The 14178-nt window shown below is 38.3% G+C and overlaps 3 protein-coding genes across 4 annotated transcripts; 1 reads left to right on the plus strand and 2 right to left on the minus strand.

Moving 5' to 3' along the window:
• Positions 1-2083: 2083 nt before the first annotated feature.
• Positions 2084-4271, minus strand: LOC106086838 (protein ABHD18). Its single transcript, XM_013251651.2, has 2 exons — positions 4090-4271; positions 2084-4014 (listed from the first exon to the last, which is right to left on the minus strand). The coding sequence occupies exon 2, from the start codon at positions 3972-3974 to the stop codon at positions 2568-2570; it is 1407 nt and encodes a 468-aa protein (XP_013107105.1). The 5' UTR covers positions 3975-4014; positions 4090-4271; the 3' UTR covers positions 2084-2567.
• Positions 4272-5490: 1219 nt separating this feature from the next.
• On the plus strand, positions 5491-10347 carry LOC106087461 (tRNA-dihydrouridine(20) synthase [NAD(P)+]-like). 2 transcript variants are annotated; one of them, XM_013252514.2, is made up of 5 exons: positions 5491-5740; positions 5802-6395; positions 6458-6623; positions 9639-9856; positions 9917-10347. In XM_013252514.2, the coding sequence occupies exons 1-5, from the start codon at positions 5539-5541 to the stop codon at positions 10168-10170; spliced, it is 1434 nt and encodes a 477-aa protein (XP_013107968.1). In that variant the 5' UTR covers positions 5491-5538; the 3' UTR covers positions 10171-10347. The 2 variants fall into 2 exon arrangements, with proteins under 2 accessions (XP_013107968.1, XP_013107972.1); XM_013252518.2 differs by having other exon boundaries at positions 5491-5733.
• A 152-nt stretch (positions 10348-10499) lies between these two features.
• LOC106087451 (mRNA-capping enzyme) lies at positions 10500-13181 on the minus strand. The gene is made up of 5 exons (XM_013252507.2): positions 11831-13181; positions 11631-11766; positions 11140-11552; positions 10870-11069; positions 10500-10800 (listed from the first exon to the last, which is right to left on the minus strand). Exons 1-5 carry the CDS (start codon positions 12892-12894, stop codon positions 10571-10573), a joined length of 2043 nt encoding a protein of 680 aa, XP_013107961.1. The 5' UTR covers positions 12895-13181; the 3' UTR covers positions 10500-10570.
• Positions 13182-14178: the final 997 nt, after the last annotated feature.

Raw genomic sequence — 14178 nt, forward strand, 5'->3', positions numbered from 1 at the left:
GTGAACAAATGTGTGTTTGTGTGTGTGTGTGCATATCACGTCATAAATCGTTTTAATAATACTGGTTGTTGTTGTTTTTGTAGCACTTTCTTGTGTTGCGACGAAGATGGGTTGCGTCCACAGGGATCTGGACCTGAGTCGAAAGGGTCTGGCCGGGCAGATAAACAGGTGCCGTGGATCGTGCGGTCCCTGGTTACAATCGGGACATACATCTTGCACGTCGGCATCAATCTTTGCTCTGTAGGAGTTGAGGCGGCTGTATCTGCCGGAACGTAATTGAGCCAGAACTACTCTGGTTTGCCGATGGTGGTCAATTTCTTCAGGCGTTCTCCTAGGACTACATTTACCGCATCTACTACCGTGTCTCCATGAATGTTGTAGCGTTGCCCAGCGGCATTGTGGTGGTAAAAAAAGCAACAAGACCTGAGATGGTTCGACGAGTGAATGATCGTATTCAACGAAAACCACGCCGTTGCGGCAACCAAACGGCTAAATATTTGCAAATATGCCGTTAAAGGATGCAACATATCTTAAATAACTGGCGCATCGTAAAGCCTTCAAGTGAAAAATCACACGATCTACACCAAAGCAAAAAAGTTGGACAGTAACAAGTTCTTATAATGGTTTCTCTTTATAGAAAGAAATGAGAGGTCAAGAAACAAACAAAAAGAAATACTTCCTCAAGCTCAAATCAAGAGATAGGCTTATATGGGCGCTATATCAGTTTATTTACCGATTTTTATCAATAAGAAGTAGATATCGGCTGAAAATTTCAAGCGGATATCTTTATTCGTTACCGCTATTGTGATTTCCATGGACGGGCGGACAGGTTCGAAGATCATATATCCACGTATTACAAACGGGATTACTAAAATAAATATTATATCACATATAAAAAAGTATAAAAAGCAAGAGTTGCTGCGCTTGCGCACGAAAGTCGTAAATTATCGAATATCGTGTTCTCTGACGATAAAAATTTCCAAATTGAGCAATTCATAAACTCCCAAACTGATTGTGTTTACTTAATCGAGCACACGAACGAGAACTCAAGACTACGAACAGCCAACCAAAGTAATTTTTCATCTTAATGATGTTACTGGAAGCTGTGGCTGCCAATGGTCGCTCTCCAATTGTTTTACCGTCTGGCGGTAAAAACACTTTGGAAGCTTCTTCGGGTACGAAAACATTTCGGTGGGCACACCAGGTACTCCGTACTTTTTCTCTTAGCAGCTTATGCTCTCTTAGTGGATGCGAGCGCTTTCTTCAATGCAAAAATAAAAACAAACCACGAACATTATTCACTACTATGGGCGTACCAACAAGACAAGGCACGGCTTAAAAATCATGCTCCGCATCTTTCGTCCACAACGTGAATGATGGAGTGATATTAACCAGAATCTAGTATGTTCTGAAGCTGTATCGTAGTCCAGGGCAACCAAGATCGATGCATTCAGTGTGTGCCCCTCATTCATTAGGATTCTGGTCCTACTTTGGGTGCTACTAACATGCTGACGGGAAGGCATCGGCATTCTCCCACATAAAAATAAGAATATGAGTACCTTCAGAACAGATGGGACAAGAAGGAAATTGCGATATGATTTTCGTGGCACGTGCTAGAACATTGCACAAATACTAAGTGCCTACAATGCTCGATATGACAAAGCGAGTTAATGGCGTCATTAAAAAAACCATTGGCCACCCTGCTCCCGTAGCGATCGGTCCTTTGGACCGGAACGAGATTTCTATTACCCGGCACGGGATAGCTGTGAGCTTCGGCTTAATATTACTGAAATTAAAATAAAGTTTGTTTGTAGTTTTCTTGTTGTTGTTGTAACAGTGTGTTACACACTGAGACGGCAGCCCTTGCCGATGAAGACCTCGATCGGGTCAATCCGGTACGTACAACCGGCTGTCATGGTAGTTGGTAACTTTCATTGACCTGTGGAACCCATATAAATCTATTTTAGAATTTCGACTTCTTTTTGTTTAATTTCGTAATTGAAGGCCTAATGGGCGATTGGTACTAAACTAAATCAGAAAATTAACTTAAAATGCTTTTGTCTTCTTAAATGGGCACTATGTCTTAGGTTTTGTAAAATTTTGTTTTATTCAACAAACTTGCAATTAAAACTTAATAACGATAGGCTACAATAGTTGCAAACGCATCTTTCCAAACAATCGATTTTCAGTATTGATTTCGTTCAACGTTCTCTTACAAAAAGAAAACACTGAATTCCATGTACTTAGTTTTGTATTAAATAAGAAATATTCATTTATATTCTTTAAAACGTCAATGAGTAATAATGGACAAACGTCATATGTGCCATGCACATTTCAGTGCACCCACGGAGGTCATTTCGGTCAATGACATATGCAAAAATACACAAATATATGTGCGCAACTCATGAACATTTCAGTACAAATTGGTGAGTATTATTTTTTTGCTTTTGCAGGGGAGCAGACAAGATGCATCGAACGCATTGCTTATACACTGGGACAATAGTTTCTTGCTATATATGTATATGTATGTAAATAAATAGTATCGTAATACGATATGTAGCAATTTTCTAGCAAGATTTCATATATTTTTCTAAAAGCTCATGGTATGTAATTTTTGAAGACAAGGTCTTCTCTAAATTTTCTTCTTGTTGCCTAGCGTTATAAGTTGCATACATTTTTTTTGCTCGTTCAAAACCTTCGATGATACAAGATCTAAATAGCTTTTGATGCAAAACATAGGCCGACACATGACCAGCATCTAAATATCGTATTTCAGCTCCAGGCCAAATATCTTCCAGGCTTGTACAGCCATCGCGGGGAACATATGCATCATCCTTGGCACATATTGCAATTATTAAGGACGTTTCATAGGGCACCGAAAAATTTTTCAAGTGCGTACATTCGTCCATCATGCCTCGCATAAATTGTAGGGCTTCCCTTTCCCACCAATTTATTTTGGTAATATCAATTTTTTCCTCTAAACTCGGTTTGGGCAGAATTAATTCCATTAGCTTTGTTAGCGAATTATTTGCCTCGTTTTGAGTTTCCGAGTTATTCTCCAGACCAGCAAGTTTGTCATTTTGCATTTGCTTGACATTCCTAATATCTTTTTTCAGTTCAATTAACGACTGATTAAAATTCTTTATGAAAGTTTGACCAGCAGTGAAAGCATCGTCAATCACGGTAACCATTTTCGATAAACGCTCGCAGTACTTTCCATCGGAATAATACTGAGTCTCTAGCATGTCCCAATTGATGGATTGGCTCATAACACCAGTGGTGAATACCGTAGCGGCTGTAGACCACGAAAGGCAAGGCACTAGCACTAAAGGTTTAGGCCAATTGGTTGCTGCCAGTGAGGCCATGTGACCACCCATCGATAGACCAGTAACGCCCAGAGGGCCAAAGCCATTTCGCTCACACCAATGCAGTAATACTAGGCACTCCAATATCAAGCAACCTCCCATAACGAATATGTCGGACACATTGTGCAAATTGGAACGCACTTGGTTGTCAGGCTTGCGGCTACCATAGAAAGGATTCTCCAGAATAATGGCTCCAATGTTTGCTTCCTTCATAAGTGGTTTAGCAATTAAATTTCTACGTCTCCAAAAGAAGTGGTCACCAGTTCCCGCTAAATGTATGCAAATTGGCTTAGCCGAATCAGTCCATTTATTAGGTAGAATTACTTGAAAATGAGCATTTTGGGCTGCTTTGGGCACTACGCCAGGTAAGTGTAGCTCCAGTGGTGTCAGAAACTTCCCTTCCAAAACAACGCCATCGGGGAATTTTTCCTCCTTTATGATTTCTACGGGATAATCCTTGGGCACCAGTGGAAAGCAAGTGTTTCTCTCCGATATGATTTTGCGAAACTGAAACAATTTTTGCAAGTTTTCAGGTTTTCCCCATCCTCTTTCGAAGAAGCGCGTTATTAGCATCCTCCGATAAACGCTATCCAGTTTACTTTTAGCCATGGTAATGCCGAGTTTGTCAAATGTGATATGGTAACAATTACTAAAATATAATTACGTAAATTGTTAATTTACAGAAGTAAACAAATAAAAGAATTACATGCTCCAAAAGACGTACTTCAACGATAAAAACTCATAATGTCCGTATAGACAAATATAAATGGTTTTTTCTTCAAATTGATATTGCACTCAGTTTTCCGGTTAATGAGAACTTTGGTTGTAAGTTTAAAGTTTTTAACTAATATTCTTTTCCTTTATCTGTGTACTCAATTCAACGATAAACAATGCATATCAGCTGACCCTGATAAATATTAGGGTGGTTTTTTGCAATAATAGCTATTTGAAGGTGTATTAAACAAGGTAATATCAGCAGTACAGCTGATTATAACTTAACGTTAAACTCTCCATTCGCGCATTTAAAATTAATAATAAAGAGTCATACTTATGCGTGCCTAAAACTGCGTTTGCACCGCTCTTTAAATCTAGATTAAATGGTTCTATCATCTGTGTTCCCTTTATAAATTAGGATTTAATGAGTAGTGTAAACGGGGTTCAAGCAATTAGATGCGCCCACATACGTGAGCACATCTTTGCTTCGCACGAATTTTTAAAAATCAACTTATTTATATCATTTCCAAAGTGAATTTCAATGGAAATTGGTAATAATCTGGTTTAATATTAAAATCATAAAATAATTTCTTTAATCATGACTGAAAAACAATTTTTTAATAGTAAACATATTAAAATGATATGTTTTGCGCCCTGAAACGCTTTTAAAGTTGAGAGTTGGTTAACTTATTCGGTCAGGGAAATTTGCAAGCTTTCAATTACCAAACTCTCAAAATTAAACTTGCTCTGACTCTCTTTTGCTGGGAAATAAAGTACGTGAATGCCTTTCAATAACAATTTGAGCAAATTTGCACACATTTTTGAGTACACGAACACACTTAAAATTAGTGAACCAGGGAGTAGTGTCCAAGACTCATTTACAGGTAGCAGCAGTTGCCAACAACAAAATATTGAGTGACTTGGTAGCGGATAACGCTATTTATCTTATCATCTTCAAATTTGTTTTATATTTGTATTTTCATTGCTTAATATCAAATCAAATAGAATATTTTTTTAAGATCTTAGAAGAAAAAATACATCTGTGTTATCAAGCTTTTCACATTTAGATTTACTGCAAAAGCAAAACAAAAAAACCTTAAAGTGCATCCGGGAACACATCCACACTTATTCTCTCCCTTATAGCTGGTCTATGTCCGTTTTTCACCGTTAAAAACCCATGTTTTTGGCGATTACTTTTTAAAACACTGCACTATTAACAACGATAAAATACCAATTTTATTAAAACTTCACTATATGTAATAAGGGAATGTCCTACCGAATGAAATCATCAGTTTTTTTGCTTTAAATCATATTATCTACTCTTTTGGTACAATGAGTATCTTTTTGGTACCATTTCAAAATTTATATTTTCCATCCCTGGCCCTTATCATATGCTCGTGTTATTGTTTTTCTCTGCACGCGGCGGCTTTTCCATAAGATTTTCAGATACTAAAGTTGTATGTTGTTTAAGTTTTTTATAAATATTTGCAAAAAAATGACTGCCGATAGGTTAGATTATCGTAACAAGATTATATTGGCGCCCATGGTGAGAGTGGGGACGCTGCCCACACGGCTATTGGCATTAGAAATGGGTGCGGACATCGTCTACACTGAGGAACTCATAGATTTGAAACTTGTTAAATGTGTACGAAATGTAAATGGTAAACATTACTTGGTCTACAACTAGTAACAATTTTTTACGTTGCTCACATTTATTTCCAGATATTTTGGGTACAATCGATTATGTTGACCCTTCGGATGGCACAGTCAGTTTTCGCACATGCAACTTAGAAAAGTCTCGACTTGTCCTACAAATGGGTACCTCCGATGCTGATAGGGCTCTTGCAGTTGGCAAAAAGATACAGCAGGATATATCCGGCCTTGATATCAACATGGGTTGTCCGAAAGAATTTTCCATAAAAGGTGGTATGGGAGTTGCACTCTTGGCTCAACCAGATAAAGCATGTCATATTTTGAAGACCCTAGTGGACAATTTGGACATACCGGTAACATGCAAAATAAGAATATTACCCAGTGTTGAGGACACAATAGAATTGGTAAAAAAATTGACTAGCACTGGCATAGCTGCAATTGGAATACATGCACGTACACGTGATGAACGGCCAAGACATAATCCACATCCGGAGGTGATAAAGGAGGTGGCCAAACATGTAAGCATACCGGTAATATGTAATGGCGGTTCGCGGGATATAGAAAAATATGAGGATATTTTAAAATTCCGCAACCTTTGTGGAGCTTCAAGTATAATGGTTGCAAGGGCTGCCCAGATGAATGTTTCGATATTCAGAAAAGGAGGTAAAATAAAATTATACTAAATTGTATTAGTTGAAAATTTTCATTTAATTATACCTTTTTAGGTCTGTTACCTATGGATGATCTTATATGTAAATATCTAAAACTAAGTGTCGATTATGACAATCCGCCGCATAATACAAAATATGGCATACAAAGTATTATGAGGGAGCAGCAAGAAACACCGAGAGGAAAACTGTTTTTACAATCTCAGACAATGCAACACATGTGGTAAGTATAAAAGTTGGTATCCAACGACAGCTTAAAATATGGAAATATGATTTTGAGGTCGTTGCTGTAAGATTAGCTTTCTGTGTGAGCAAGCAAGCAAGCTTCAAGCTCCTGTGTGAGGAAGCTCGTTTCGGTCCAAAGGACCGAACAAGGTGGCCATTTGTTATTTAAAGGCGCCAATAACTCGCCTTGTCATATCGAACATCAAAGGCACTCAGTATTTGTGTAAGAGCCGGTGCCACCCGGCCTCTCACTGAGATTCCACATATGGAGCATTCCGGTAGCTCGCAGCTATTCTTCTAGGCCTGTTTGTTGCTTATAGCTATCACGTGCTGGGAGTGTCATTCTGTGTTGCCAAACGTGAAGTAGTGTTTTCTGGCCTCAAAGTTAAAAATTAACTATTGCCTGTTGCTTTTGTGGAATTTGTTTGCAGAGTTGAATTTTTTGACGAAACACTCAAAAACAAAGCTCGACGTGCTCATTCTGTTTTGGCCTTTAGGGAACAACTTCTTAGTGTTGACAATCAAGTGACGCCACTGAATCTCTTATTCAATTTTCGGGGCATTTTATCTGTCCGTCCACTTCATTAGGAACTTCAATGTTAACCACACTGCCACAACAAAAACAACTAGAAATCTTAGGTTCATTAAGTTTGACCTAAAAAAGAAAAGATAAAAATGAAAGGGAGAAGAAACCAGCGCACGCAAACCAAACAAGTTAGGGGAACAGTAGAACATTTATCATCGACTAGAGTTTCCAAGAGTCAGTCCTTCCGGCCTTTGCAATAATCCAGAATGAATGAGAGGGCTGTATGTATCCAGTGTAGATACGGAAAGACGTGTTGTCTCGCAATTGCAAGACAATGACAAAATGTGCTCAACCCTTTCCCCTCCCCTTTCACAAAGGGGAGGGGTTCACTGATTCAGTACTGCAATTTGCGTATATAAACAGCCGGCTGGTCTGTCGCCTCGATTTCCGTCAATTCTTGATGGGCGTGCACCAAGCAGAGCCTGACAGCCTGATGATTCGAAGAAGGTTGCTGGACCTTACGCAGCAAGATGCCAGAACAAGCGTCTGGACCGTTCCCGCTTCTTCTTCCGTGGCTTCAGGACTGCAAATACCTCCACCTGATTACATCTAATTCCTGGATCCAATTGGGATACATTCGTGTCTACATTTAGAAAGTCCAGACAAAGATGGGACACCACCAGCCTTTACAAAAAAACGTCGTACAATTTTTCAACAAGGAATACCATGACATTCAGTGTCTCTTGCGGGCGTTTCTAGCACTAGATATCATCTCGGCCCTTCTACCCTGCACCTCCGCGATCATTTTGAGAACCACCGCCGTAAACATGCAGAGTAGCGAGGCGGGTTTATGTCTAGCTACCGACATAGACTAACAGCAATTAACATATTTTTTTTTTATGTAACTTTATGAATTATAAACATTGGGGAGGTAAACCCAACAGAGAAACATCTAGAATATGTTTTACCATAAACCTTACTGTTGGATCTAAAAAAGTTTCCGATTCAATTAAAAGATTATGGAAAGATTTACTGTCCAGATCACCAAAATTTTTTTCTTTTTGTCACTTGATTTGTTCGCCAATTCAATGAAAACAGCTGTTTTTCCTTCATAAAATCAGCTGTTTTCAATATATTGGCGAATGAATCGAGTGACCAAAAAAAGTTTGTGGTCAAGGCTGTTATTACTTAATTGAAAAAATGATTGAATCAATTAATTTTTATAGTTGAAAACTTTCAAATCTTAATCACTATCGTAATTAAAAAAATTAGGATGTAAATAAAGAATAATAGAATTAATTAATTTTTTAATTGAAAACATTTTTATTTTCAATTAAAGTGGTAAAGTGTGTACATATGACGTTTTCGACGCCTCATCTTTGAATAAGTGGATCGTCAAAGTGAAGCCGTTCACCCACAAACTTCCTAATACATCATCTGGGGCACCGCCAACTAATTGACCAAACCAACCAATGTACTGGACAACAAATTAGGAACCAGGCGGACGGGAGAGAAACTCACGCGGTGAGGGTATAGTCCAGCGAGTCACCAACAGACACTTAGTGTATGCTTGATGACCACCATATACCAGTGACGACCATATACTAATGATAGGTAGTCTCTCCAGAGTATTGAGGACGGATGAGAGACTAATTGCCCTGAATGAAACCAACCCAATCTCCCGTCAACCATTCGGCAAATTCTGTAGCAAAACAATGATTCTAAAAATCGTCTCGAGGAGTCGTATAGCTTACGGTCTATAGTCGCCCAACAACAAAAAATCGACTGCACTATCTGTCAAAGTCAGGGTTGTTTGTAGTATTCTACCTTTTCGTTTTATCATGGGTCTTGCTCTTTGCATTGCAACGTGTCAGACATTTCAAACCTCACGCGTGACACGAAAACTCACGCACACCCTTCTAGAGAGCATCCTAGGGATAAGGATAAGATAACGGATATCTTGAAATTTTTTATAGCGATTTATATATCAATTTCAGGGGCATGATCGAAGCGGGAGAGTGCGTAAGAGGGAGCAAAATTTTGAGTGTTTGGTAATTGAGAGTTTCTATTGGAGATTTGTTTTTCCAACAGAAATTTGCAGCATCGAACAGCTGTTTTATGAAAAACACCTGCTTAATTAATTAAATAAATAGCAAAAGAGCGCAATGACTGCTCTTACTCTCCTGCAAATTCTTACTGGAAAAAGAATAGCAAAAATAGTAACAGCTGCCCTTACTCTCCTGCAAATTTTTAGGGAAAATTACGCGAACAGACCTCTTATGATACGAACCAATGGTGTCGGTAGAAGATGGTTTAGAGTAGTTCACCATGGCCAACTTCTCGTTCGCTCTACGGGGCTTGAACTTATTTTACATACGCAAACATTTCAGTCTCGGCTGGATAGACGCGTCTGCGTTGAGAGTTTTCAAGTCAACCCCTTTTACTCTCTTAAGTTTTTTTTACTCATTCTGTTTTCCACCATTTCAGCGACATTTGGAACATGGGTGATTACTGTCGTCAAAAAGAGTTGGAATTACACAATAAAGGCAATATGGGTAGACGACAAGTTGTACCTGGACAAGTACCTGATTCCGATATATTAGAAGTAGCAGCTAAAAAAGCCAAAACAGATGAATCTGTGGAGGATGATGAAAAGGATATTATAGAGGAGAATGTAGCCTTTCTAAGATGTAACTACAATATAAGTAAGTATACTTTAAAATAAATCTCATTGTTTTTTTAATATTCTCTCGCTGTGTCCATAGAAACCGATCATTTCCCCAAAACACAGCTCTATGTGTTTGCCAACAAGAATGATAAGTTACCACCTACTTATGTTACCGAGGGCAAAGACAAGCTATTTCGTTCCATATGTACATTCGATGACAAACGATATCGCTCAACATTTTGGCAGAAAAATAAAAAGCAAGCAGAGCAGGCAGCCGCTTTGGTGTGCTTAAAGAACATAGGGTTGGTGACGACAGAAGAGCTTATAAAAAATGGCAGCATACTGAGATGACTTAAGGACATGTGGCTTTGAAATAGAATTTTTAGCTTAATTTTCTTTATAAGTTGGTAATTAAAACTTATGGTTTTTTCTTTCATTATTTATATTTGATTGTGTTCATGATAAAAAAACAATGAAAATACAAAATAAACATTTTGTTTTGTAAGCACAAATGCCGAGCAATGTCAATGCTGCATTTGTTCATTACATTAAAGCAGCAGCTTACTAAATAGACAAACATTCTCATTCATCTTATATGGAACATGAGAGTTGGAAGTTTCGCTTGCCCATGATAATTTCCATTTGTTACAGTCAATAATTTAAAATAAAAAAACATCTAATAATTTTTATGTGTGCTATGAAGTGGTTGGTTGTCGCCCCAGTGAGATACAAAGTTTAAAATCCCTTAGATCTAATTGGGAGGCAGTCTAATTTGCTGTTGCTGAATTTGTTGCTGTTGATGATGATTATGTGGATTATGCCTTTGTTGCTGTGTTGCATGTTGTCTTTGGGCATGCATATGATGATTGTTATTGCTACGTGGAGGTGGCATCATGTCATGATCATTACGGAAACCATTGGCATCTATGAAACTCAACAATATCTCCTTGGTGACTGGGGTTCGTATGCTATCTATAACGGCTAAAGAATCAAAACGGGGTTTTTTTATCAATGACTTGTTTTTTCAATAATCTTCCCCAACACACTTACATTTGGCAGTATTAAAACTATTGGGCAAAGTTTTGTCGGTACGTTCACGCATTAGTTCCCATTGCCCTTGCGCATTTACAGTACACTCTACAATTTTATTATCTAAATTTTGAGCCTTAATGGCTTTGGTGTATTTCATTTGGGCAAATGGAGGTTCATGACCACCAACATAGAGTAGACAAATTTTGCGTGGTAGTATACTGTATAAAGGAAGAAAGCAAACAAGGAGATTGAATGTGTGTTTACGGTGAAACCAAACGAATAATTTACCCTTGTCCAGACTCCTCGCCCACTTTCAAACGAAAATCAACCGAATTCATATTCAAAGGTTTCCACTTGAAAACATCCTTGCATACACCTGCGGTGTAGGCTTGCTCCGAGGGCTGAAATATAAGGCCGTCCGGTTCGTGCAGCAGGCTTTTGGCAAATTTTTCGCCCAGCAATGAGGCTGATTGTCTTATGTCCCAAAAGTCTTTTTTGCGCAAACTGAACGGCTCCGAAGGACGATCTATGATACCTTTTTCTATGGCCTTATGACGGGGACTTATAACTTCCATGTCAATGCATTGCAAGCGATTGGGATAGAAGTGCTCTTTCCCTATCTCACGGCTGCCGATTTTAATAATGTCATAGATGAGGTAGCGTGGTATGTGTTGCCCTTGGTATTTATCCAAAACCATTTCCTGCAAATAGAAAAATAAAATCCACCACAGTTATATAAGGACGCAAAAACTTTTTAAAGGCCAAAAAGCATAACTTACTCCATCCAGTAGAGTGTCCTCCAAATGTTCATGTAGGTTGTTGTATTTTACAAACGTTATATTCTCCACCTGGAAGCATGAGTTGTTGCGATCTATGAAATATATCTCGTCACGTTTATTAATTAACATCATATATCTGTAAGAAAAAGCAACAATTGTTATTTCGAAATCGCTCCCATTGAAACATTAATACCACCAACCTGGTACCATCTGCCTTCCAAGAGACTCGATATGGTATTTCATGTAATCTCTTCATGTTTTCGCAATCCATAGATACCGGCTGGCAGCCAGGAAAGCCACTTTTATTCCAGCCACACATATCCTGCACTTTTTGCTGTATATCTCCCAGACGCGGCTGATCTGTTACTAGAGTAACTCCCGGCACGCCCTCCATAAATTTAGCATTTTTGATGATCATCTCACGACGCCTCTTCTTGCGTGGTTTGCCATTGGGGGCACCACCATCCTCTGCCTCATTGCCTTCATTCGCTTCGCCTTCGTCTTCTTGTGCTTCATCCTCCGGATCATCAAGTGTTTCTATGAGGCCTAAACTACCATTGGAATGTGTTTGTGAGCGAGCCGCCATAGCTTGTTGAGAATTTGAAGAGTGTGCACTTTCTTCGTATTTCCTCTTTTGAGGACCTCTATCTGAATCATCGAATTCCAGACACCAACCAGGTAACTCCGGGGCAGGTGGTGCATCATCCTCATCGTCAAAACGCCTGTACAGCTCTCTAATATAGTCCGCCTTGTATATGCCTGGAGGTCGAAATTTGGCAAATGTTGCCAAAGCTGCTTCGACCGAGAAATCAAAACGTTCCACCAAATAGGAAGCAATTAGGAAACCCGTTCTATTAAAACCATGTGTGCAATGCACCCCAATTAGATCACTTGGTCGCTCGTTTATGAAATTATCCACAATTTCAATGAATGACTGTGTTTGTTCCGGTGATGGTGTTTCACCGTGCCCTCGACATTGTAGCTTAACATACTGCGTGTCCTTGGATTTAACCACAGCACTGTCATAGAATCTCTTGGTATTGGTCAAGTCAATCCACAAACCCAGCTTTAATTTGATAGACTTGCAATAGCCAAATATCATTTCTGGATAAAATAAGCAATCATCGGGCATTTGGTCATCGAAAGCTGCACTAAGTGGCGTTTTAAACGCTATAAACTTTCCCACAATAATCCCTTCGCTTTTTCGAGGGCAATGTAACCAGCGGTTTGGTATTGGTCCAGGTCCTCGATTGCCATTGGACATTTTGGAAGCTATTTGCTGTTATTTCGCCTCAAACTTTAGCAACGTTGTTAAAATAAAAATTTTCACTCTACCACCACCACAGCGAAAGGGGGTCTTGCAACGCAGCTGCCAAGAAATTTACCTATTTTTGCCTTTAATTCGCCTTGGACTTTACCTAAAAGATTGTGCATTAGCACAAATCTTGTTTTAGATATTTTCAAAATAAATTTGTTAGTTTATTTTTGGAAAAGTGGAAATATATCTGTTAATTGTTTTACAAGCTGAAGCTAAATTTTGACATTTAGTCAACTTTGACAATTTAAGAATTTGATCAACGCCGACTAGTTTTAACTCTTTCAACTTTGAAGTGTGCTAAGCGTATTAACCAAGTAAGCAAGGGGGCTTAACATTTATCGAATGCAACTAGGTTTTGAATTGAAAGCAGTTACGGCCTCCTCTACTAAAAGTTTTATTTTTTTCAGGTGATACGACAGGATTCACCAATAGTGAATCCTGGTGATACGAGTTCGACAGCAAAATATGAATTAAAAATCTTAAATCCTGAAGGTGGAGTTACATTCTTCGCGCAGGACTTATGCAAACTTGAATGTGCGTATCAAAAAAAATTAAAGGTTAATTTACAGTTAGTGGCAATTGCCCAACAACAAAATATTGAGTACACTATCTGTCAAAATCAGTGATCAGTGCAACTCTGATTTTGGGTATGCTAATAGAATTGAGCTTTGTCATTTTAATGAATGGTAAAAATCTTAGCATGAAAAGTTTATGTTACATTTTTAAACCCTCCGCCATAAGTTGTGTGATCCTATACGGAAAAACTTCAACATTCCATTTGTAATACCTCGAAATATTGATCGAAGACCCCATAAAGTACATATGTGTATTTATCTTGGATGTTGACAACAGCTATTCATTTGCAGGTAGTGGCAGTTACCCAACAACAATATATTGTGTGCACTATCTGTCAAAACTCTGATTTTCTGTATGTTACAAGTTCACGCCATTTTTCGTTGTTTGTGTATTGTATGGTTCTTAACTATAACACACAACCAAAACTCGTTGATAGGGAGTGCATTTCGCGAGAAAAAAGTGTACTCAGCTGTTTACGGTACACTATCTGGTAATTATATCATGGTTGTTGAAATTTGTATATAAAATATTGACGCCATTATAAAATATTTGTTGAACAAATAAATAAAAAGTTTCAATACAATTTTAGTGAAAATATTCGAAAGCGGTGAAAATGGAAATAGTACAAATTCTAAGGACATTCTACATCAAAAA

The sequence above is a fragment of the Stomoxys calcitrans genome, chromosome 4 (genome assembly GCF_963082655.1).
Source record: "Stomoxys calcitrans chromosome 4, idStoCalc2.1, whole genome shotgun sequence".
Classification (NCBI taxonomy): Eukaryota; Metazoa; Arthropoda; class Insecta; order Diptera; family Muscidae; genus Stomoxys; species Stomoxys calcitrans.